Source organism: Rhagoletis pomonella, unplaced genomic scaffold (assembly GCF_013731165.1).
Source record: "Rhagoletis pomonella isolate Grant_MI unplaced genomic scaffold, Rhpom_1.0 Rhpom_scaffold_00004, whole genome shotgun sequence".
Classification (NCBI taxonomy): Eukaryota; Metazoa; Arthropoda; class Insecta; order Diptera; family Tephritidae; genus Rhagoletis; species Rhagoletis pomonella.
In genome coordinates, this window is record NW_023458558.1 from 48,773,305 (window position 1) to 48,782,490 (window position 9,186).

General features: G+C 33.1%; 1 protein-coding gene across 2 annotated transcripts in view; it reads left to right on the forward strand.

The window, feature by feature from the left end:
• Positions 1-9,186, forward strand: part of LOC118737702 (la-related protein Larp4B-like) — a 38,599-nt gene that overhangs the window by 22,241 nt on the left and 7,172 nt on the right. For both annotated transcript variants that reach the window (XM_036468402.1, XM_036468403.1), the window contains exon 2: positions 6,850-7,734. In XM_036468402.1, coding sequence (XP_036324295.1) covers positions 6,850-7,734 — 885 coding nt within the window. The remainder of the gene's footprint in view (positions 1-6,849; positions 7,735-9,186) is intronic.

Genomic DNA, 9,186 nt, shown 5'->3' on the forward strand with positions numbered 1-9,186 from the left:
ATATGTACTTAAATACATTTCCTGCAGGGTCACAGATCCTCCGCTTAATAGTATGTACATGCATACATACACCTAGTATGTGAGCCGTGCTATAATCGCGTGCGATATAATGTTAGAATAAACAGTGCACACATTAATTAATTACAGTTACGTGAAAAATAATAGGGACTCGACATTTTGACCAGTTTTGGTATTTTTTTTGCTTAATGTTTATTTTTTTTTTTTATAAAAACGCAGCTCATTATCTAACAAAAACCCTATAAGTAAGTCCAAATTTCAAATTTAGTAGAAAATTTTGAAATATTCTAACAAATTTTGCAACAACAACACACTTTTTAACCGACTTCAAAAAAAGAGAAGGTTATTAATTCGTCGGAATATTTTATTTAAATTTAATAACTTTGGACCACGTTAACCGATTTCGATAATTCTTTTTCTATCCGAAAGGTCTTAGAGATAGTCCCATGCCAATTTCGTTTAGATCCGATCATTGGATCATGATGAAATGAACGGTACTCCCAAATTTTTATAGAAGAATTGAATTCGGTTGTGTTTTTTGCTTAAAATCAACTATTTGTAATGAAATCTTGCAATCAATTTTTAAGCAACTTCCCGATGAGGTAGAGACTTGAAACTTTAAACTCAGCTCAGAGCCCGCAGGTGGGGCAGATGTGGAGGTGTTTGAAAAATCCATATTTATGGTTAGTTATGGTTCATATTTGGAATGTATGTAAATATATTTATTACATTAACCGGAATAACTCCACAAAAAAATTTGCCCGATAGGTGTTTTTTTTTTTAAGGAAAGGTGTTACCTCAGAAGTGGTCCCATATTAATTTGGTTTAAACTGATTATCGGATCACGAAGAAATTAACGATAATCATACATTTTTATACGAGAATTGAAGCCTGTTTTGCTTTTTGCTTAAAAATTACTTGTTAATAATAAATTACTTGTTAATATGTTAGTGTTCTCCTCCGATTATGGCTGTTGCCAAACAAAGGTGAGGGAACTACAATTTTACACCGACTCCGAGCGGCGATTGTATTTTTAGGAGAAACTGTTTTTCATGGCAGAAATACACACGGAGGTCTGCCATTGGCTGCCGTGGGACGACCGCTGTTAAGAAAAAACCTTTTTTCTATATTTTTTTGCGATGTTGCTTTGACCAGGGCTTAAACCCATGCACTACCCCGCAGCGGTCGCCGCTTTTTTACTAACCACTAATAAATGTTTGTCTAAACTTTTTTTATATTAGGTACATATTACATATTTTTCATAAAAAAATAATAAACCTTAAACAAACAAAATCAAAATAGTCAAAAATAGTCAAAACTGGTCAAAACGTCGTCTCTCAATTATTTTTTCCAGGACTATACACATATGTATGTACATATGTACATACATACTACGTGTTTTGTGTATATATCTTGGCGATAGGCGCTTCAAAAACCTTTGGCATGCTCGAGTCGTGCACGGATTTAAACGCACACATACGCTAAGAAGAAAATTAATGTTAGTGAGGATTGAAATATAAAAAAAAAATTTAAGATGATCCATATATTAAAAGAGAAATAGTATCTCGCGTTGAGATTCAGTTAAAACTACTGAGGTATGTACATACATACATATGTACATACATCAGACTATATGCCTATAATATATTGTGGCGACTGATGGACCATGTTAGTACATACATACATGCATATGTACATACATATTTACATACTTATGTATCAATATGAATATTTCCAAGTGGATCAGAAGCGTTTGTGTGTGCATACATATGTACATATGTCTGGCTAGTGGCGTTGGAGGCCGTGATCGAATATAGGGTGTAAGCGTGCGGTTATTTTGTGATTATTGAGAACAAGAGATAATATTGTTTTTAAGTAGATGTTGACGTTGGCTTTGCTGTCTCATCGTAACGATTTGACTTCGGCTGCTGCAGTTGCTGAGGGATATGTAGTACATCTACATACTATCTACCTATCTACAAATATAAAATATTAAATCCATAAATATGTACATATGTGTGTTTATGTAAGATAGATGTTTGTAAGTAGCTGAGTGAACGTTGTTTTTAAGATTTTAGCTCTTATCGAAAAATTTTATGTATTGATTTAGTATTTGTACATTTCAAAAGCTGATAACATCTTCACAATATATTTGACCTCTTTCATTTTTACAGTTTGTATAAGCATTTGAAATATTCCATATTTGTATTAAAATATTTAGTACACCCACTGCCCTTTTCAGACCTTATTTACATATGTATAAATGTATATGGATATTTTTTCGTCATTTTAATGTCATATATGCACATGTTTAGACATGTAAATTTATGTAGTATTTATAGTAGATAGTACTTTATATAATCACACCTTTAGTGTGAATATTTCGAAGAATGTACACTACATATTGTTTGATGAACAAACTTCATATTTCTCACTGGATGTCAGGACATGCAAATACTGAGTGGTTGGTCTTTGCTTTGCGTCCAATTAAATCTACGGTTGTTAGCAGGATTATGAGTAGTTTTTACACACAGGTGAAAACTGCACGCCATTCACCATAAAAGTAGTCTTACGCGAAATGAGTTTGCATGTGTAAACGCCAATTTCTACATACATACATACATACATACATATTGGATATCGAGGGACATATTTGAACGTTCGCCACAATGTTCATTGGGTTGGTTCGACTAATCGCATCGTAACCTTTTTATACCCGAGCACACTTGTGCACAAGGGTATATTCATTTTGTTCACATAACGGTTGTTTGTAACAGCCCAGCCAAAACGAATTGAGATAGATATAGACAAATGTATACATAAATGCTCAGAATGAATAGAGAAATCGATTAAGCCATGTCTGTCTGTCCGTCCGTCCGTGTACACGATAACTAAATTTGGTATGTGGGTTTCCATTAATTCAAGGTAGGTAGGTATTGAAAATGTGCGAAATCGGACTGTAACCACGCCCACTTGCCATATAACGGTAATTTCCAGAAATACGAAAATTGCGATATTTTAGTAACTACTGAAGATAATACACACTCAAAATTGATATTTACAATAATTTTCAGATAAAAAATAAGAATATTATAAATTTTTGGAAAATGGGCGTAGCCACGCCCACTTATGGTTACACATGTATATCTTGGTAACCGCTGCACCAATTTCTTCCAAACTTGGCACAGTTGTTGAACTTGGTATAGCATACGAAATGGCCGAAATTTTTTTAAATCGGGCAACAACCACGCCCACATCCCATATAAAGGTAATTTAGAGAAATACAAAATCTTCGATATATCAGTAAATATTAAAGCTAATTTATTCAAAATTGGTGCTTGCAACAATTTTTACCAAGAAATATGTTTATGATAAAACTTTGGAAAATAGGCGTGGCACCGCCCACTTATGATCACATATATGTATATCGGTAACCGTTCTACCAATTTGTACCAAACTCGGTAGTTTTATTGTACTTGCCACATAAAAGCAAAACGTTGAAAATTATTGAAATCGGACTCAAATTGCGGCCGCTTTTCATATAACGGCAAGTTTCAGAAATGCTTAAAACTGCAATATTTAGAAATTTAAGGACGCTAATTTACTCAAAATTGATACACCCCGGCTTACCATCTAGCGGTAGCTTTCGGAAAGGTGAAAAAACATGTATTTAATACTTGCGCCGGGTATTTAATGTTCGGCTCCGCCCGAACTTTGACTTTCTTACTTGTTTGTATTTGAAATTTTAGCTAGATAACTGCTTAGAATTATTATTCAGCTTATATATGATAAATAAGTTAATAAGAATCGAGTTTTCTGGATAATTATTAATTGTCTGCTATTAGAGACTACATCCTAGAAAAAATGCTAGTTTTCTTAGATAAAAGTGTATATTTATATAATTTTTCGATTACATCCATTTTGGGCCGATTGTATTATAATTATTGAGCCAATTCAATTCTTATTTACTTATTTTACATATCGTCGATGTTTTTGCAAAACCGCCAATCGACTAACTGCAAAACCGCCTATCTTACGACACTCAAATGTTACAGGAGAGGATAATATCTATAGATATTATTTAACAAATCTGTTGTTTTAAACTACGATTTTAGGATTTTTATGCATAGATCTCAATACCTGGAGTTCAGTGTTACCAAATCTCATTTTTGCCACAACGGCGATTTAGGCGGTTTTGCAACTGGTCGATGGGCGGTTTTGTAAAAACATCGACGATATACTTGTGTATAAATTCAATACTTATTCAGGGCTATCACAGAATCCATCGTAGCTTCGATTTGCGTGAAATCTACGAAAGTGCTATCACAGAATACGAATAGCTACGAACTTAAATTCGAAATTCGTAGAGAGCCTTCATTGAATCCGTTCGTAATGAAGATTCCTACAGATACTCTACGACGTGCTTATGCTGTCGGAACCGAATTTAAAATGACTGAATCTTAAAAATAATGGAAAAAGCTGCATTATTGTTAATAATAAAGATTTATTATACGCCAAATTTTTTATAGTTTGATATAATTCCATATATTCGTGTAAACGTAGACGGCAAATACCAATGCCTTACATACGTTTATACTTTCATCAGCTAGACGCTATTTAATGAACGAATACTTTTTTTGAAGCGAGTTTAACAACAATTTATTAGGAAAGAAACCTAATTACTTTAATATCATAAAAATTAATCTAAAAATAAATATTATTCTCTTTAAAACAATAAAATCTAACCTAAAAGTCTATTGTTTCCTTTGCACTAATTGATTTCGAATCAGCATTCGAAGCTGGCAACGCTATTTTCGAGTTCACTTGGACTCAGTGATAGCAATTTTTACGTATTCGCAGCAGGCATTCGAATTCGTAGATTTTCTGCGGTGGATTCCGTGATAGCCCTTATTATCGCATCTGGTACGTAACGACCCGGTGATATGACCATAAAACGATTGATCATTTTGTTGTATTAATTTTTTGGGCATATCAAATATTATCTTAAGCATGTCAACTATAATTAAATTATTTTCTTCTTACTTTTTACAATACAGTTTAGGGAAGCTCCAACGTTATGTCAAAACCTTAAGAAAATCCTTAAGTATTTTGTTTGAATTGAAAATTCAGTACAAATCAGCACAAAATTTAAAAAATCAGGACATTAGCGTACTGATTGAAGAAATAAATAAAATCAGTACAAGTGTTGAAAAATCAGTACTGTACTGATAAAATCAGTACGTCTGGCAACCGTATCGGGGTATTTTGTTGACTTTGACTGTTGTCAGCAGCGAGTGAAGTTTTTCGAAATCGTACTTAAGATCTACTGAGTCCCAAGAAAGATTACACGCTTTAGCTAGCTTATCTATCGAAAACGAGAGAGCCTCTCAGATTGACTTGTCCGAAACCATCGAAAGATTTGCTAAAGCCAAAGCATCTGATATCTGAAAATTTTGATTATCCCTAAAAAGATTATCTGCGTAAAATGGACGCATGCGTTCCCGGCATATCTTTTGTTCTTTTGAAAGGGCGCTTTTTGCTTTTTCCCTTAATAAATAATTATATATTAGTGATAGTATATTATAAAAGACTTAAAAGCTTATATAGCCTGATTTCTTAAATAAATATGTGTAATATATATTAAATAATTAGAGGATTTACAAGACGTCGTAAAGTCTTAAAGTTGTAAAATTTGTCAATCTAAAATAGCGGTTAAATGATTAAAAATATTTTGGCCTTGATTTAAGGTTAAAAATTTTTCGACTTACGACGCTTACGACCTCTTGTGAATGCCCTAAATATTTCAGCAACACAATGGCAAATGGTTTAAAATTAAATTTAAATTAAGTTATTCGTGAAAAAAACTCAATAAATCCATTTTTTTATATTCCTTTATTCACGGTGTTATAATATAAAATTTGGTAAAATTCATATCAGATAACAAAGAGATGATTTTAATCTTAAGATCAGTATAAGATTCAATTCGATATATATAAAAAATAGAACGTATGTATGTGGCATCGGTTTATTGGCATAGCATACAATTTCACACACTTTTCTTTCGGTGGTGTGCAACTGTTTATCGAACGGTGGGTGCTTTGTTATCGGGCGATTGGTGATTCGACGGCAACAATGCCTGTTTCCATATGCCATTTGTTTAATGGTTGTTCGCCATTATTATATACTTTATTATCCGATTTTAATAAAATTTGGGTTTTGTATGTATTGGTTTTTGTATGGCTGGTAGGCGTGACAGTAGCAGCCCAATTTTGACCATATTTCAGATTTCTGATAAAAACTAATATACAAACCGAATTTCTTCAAAATATGATAACATTTACTTTCTTGGCATCTAGCGTAGTAAGCATGAGGTTTTCCGATCCATACGATTTTTCATATTGTTTTCATAGGAGGGAAAGCTGCTTTCTCCATTAATAAACCTTATGGGAGGTAGTCAGTCACCTGGAACGGCTTCCTGTAAAACCTGCAAATCGTGAAGCATCTGGACGCCACTAATATTACGGAAGAAAAATACTACATAGAATGCCGGGGTCCGGGGTTTTTGTGGTAGAGTCTTCTTGGGTTTTAGCTACCACGCATGAATACTTGCTAAAACAATTTTTTTTTTAAATTGCGAAAATGAGTTTTAGTCCTAAGAGTAAAGAGAAATGTCTATTTCTAATGGTTTTCTAGAATTAAGATTGTTAAGATCTATTATTGTTTTTTATTTCTTTACATTTAAAACAATTTCATTATCCAGAATTCTTTGTATATTTCCATGGTTCTGTTCCATTGTTAAATCATATTTTTCTGTATCAATTCTATTTACAGTTATCCTTAAAGATGTAACATTTAATATCATGTGTGAACTTCTAGAATTCATGTACCAGGGAGTAGTGAATGTTAAACACACGGAATTGCAATCGTTTATGAAAATTGGTCAATTATTGCAAATAAAAGGTCTTGCCACAAATGTCTCCTCAACAACGGGTTCCACGCCCACTGATAAGTCGGCTAATCAAACACATAATAACGATGAGACAAGCAACGTTTGTGCTGAGCTAGAAAACAATACTAGTGCGAGCGTGAAAACCACACCAAAACGTGAAGCCATTTGCGATAATGCGAATACATCGGAAGTGCTAGAAAATGTAAAAATTACAAATCCCATTTCAATTAAGTCACATTCGCCGCCATCATCGCCATCCCCAATGGGTTTCGATTCAACTGCCTCGTTAAATCAACCAAGTTTCAAAAGTTCACCGGACAACAATGTGCCACTACATCAGAGCTATAATCACTCAGGTGCGAATCTCAAACGACATTCGGATTTAAATAGTGATGCACTGTCAATCTACTCGCGCAAACAATTTCGCCGTTCGTTAGCATCAGCCGAACACAATACCGATCATAGTGACAGTGCTGATGCGGACGCTGATTCCGACTACTTTCTTTCATCCTTACCACATCTGGCCACAAACTCGTCGGCAGCGGCTGCGGCGGCAGCATTTAGAGGCACTTTTAATCCTGCTGCCTTCGGATTCGATTACAATTTGTACAAAGGTAGTGGTGCTACTGGTGTGACTGGAAGTGGTGGCATAGGTGGCGTTTGTGGCAGCAATACGTCTGGTAGTAGCGGGCAGGAATATCCAAATGATTTGCATATTCCAAGTGATTATTCGAAGAATTTCGGAAACCATGTGGACATTCCGCCAAGTATGTATTTTTATTCTATTTTATAAATGTACATTCATATTTATGATTTTACACACATACATATTAGTTTTTGAACGCATGTTATTTTTTTATCAAATATTTTCATTAGAGCCTATGCATCTGCATATCTGTGTATGTACATGCTGTATGTAAATGTGTTTGTATGTGCATTTTTAAATGTTTGTTTTTGGATTGTTTTCTTTTAGTGCATGTAAGTAGTATTACTTTTACATAAAACAAATATTTTAAACTTATAGGACATATTTAACTGAATATTTTTTAATGTGCTTAATATACATATATGTCGTCGATGTTTTTGCAAAACCGCCTATCTTACGGCACTCAAAATTTAGCGTAGAGCGCAAAAACGGTTTATTCCTTGAAGGCATTGCGGTATTTTCTCTATCTATAATTTTACAAATATGTTGTTTTAATAACGATTTAACGATTTTTATGCATAAATCTCGATGCCTGGAGTTCAGGGTTACCAAATCTAATTTTTGCCACAACTGCAATTTAGGCGTTTTTGCAACTGGTCGATGGGCGGTTTTGCAAAAACATCGACGATATGTATCTATGCGTACGTATGTCTGCATCTGCATGGTTTTTCAACAATTTTCTTTTAGCACCTAAAATGAGTCTAATTAGCTAATAAGTAGTGAATGATGAGTACAGCCCCATTCTTTGGCTATCGTGAATAAGCAGCCTTACGTATACATACATACAAAGTATATGTTTTTTTTTTTTAGTTTTAATAATTATAATCTATCGATATTTCCAAGAGTGTTAAAAAGAAATATATGGGTCATTCCATACAATTCTTACAGCCAAATATTTTTTTCTGCATTTTTTATTTTGTCATGATATTCAAAAATCTCGAAAAAAATTCCAAAAATTTTGAACGCACGGAGAAGTATCTTTTTTAAATTATTGGCAGTTAATAAACTATTTGTCGGAGAAAATTTGTTAAGGTATCAAAATGTGAGAGCGTGAGATAGATAAACAAAATGTTTGCATTAAAAAATTGCCTTTTTTACATTTTTTATTTATTTTTATTAACTATACCATTTTCGATGTTTATTTTTTTCAAGTTGAATAGTATGGACTTTATAGAGTACGCGGTAAAAATGTGAGGATGGAAGCACCAAAACTGTAGAAGTTTATTTAATGTTTAATATTTTTATAACAGTCTAGCTACTTATACAACAAATACCACATAAATCCATATTTCAAATTTTGTATAAAAATTATTAAAATTTAACAAATTTTCACCAAAATGTAAAACTTTTTATTCAGCATTTCTTGGTATGCAGAGCTTATTCAATTTTAGTATAATGAGGTGCAAAAGTTCAAGTAGCTACAAAATATCGTTGATTTTTAATTATTTTGTTTGCTGACGGTGTTACGCATTTTTTACAAGCTTTTATTTAACTTCAGTTGTATATTCATGTA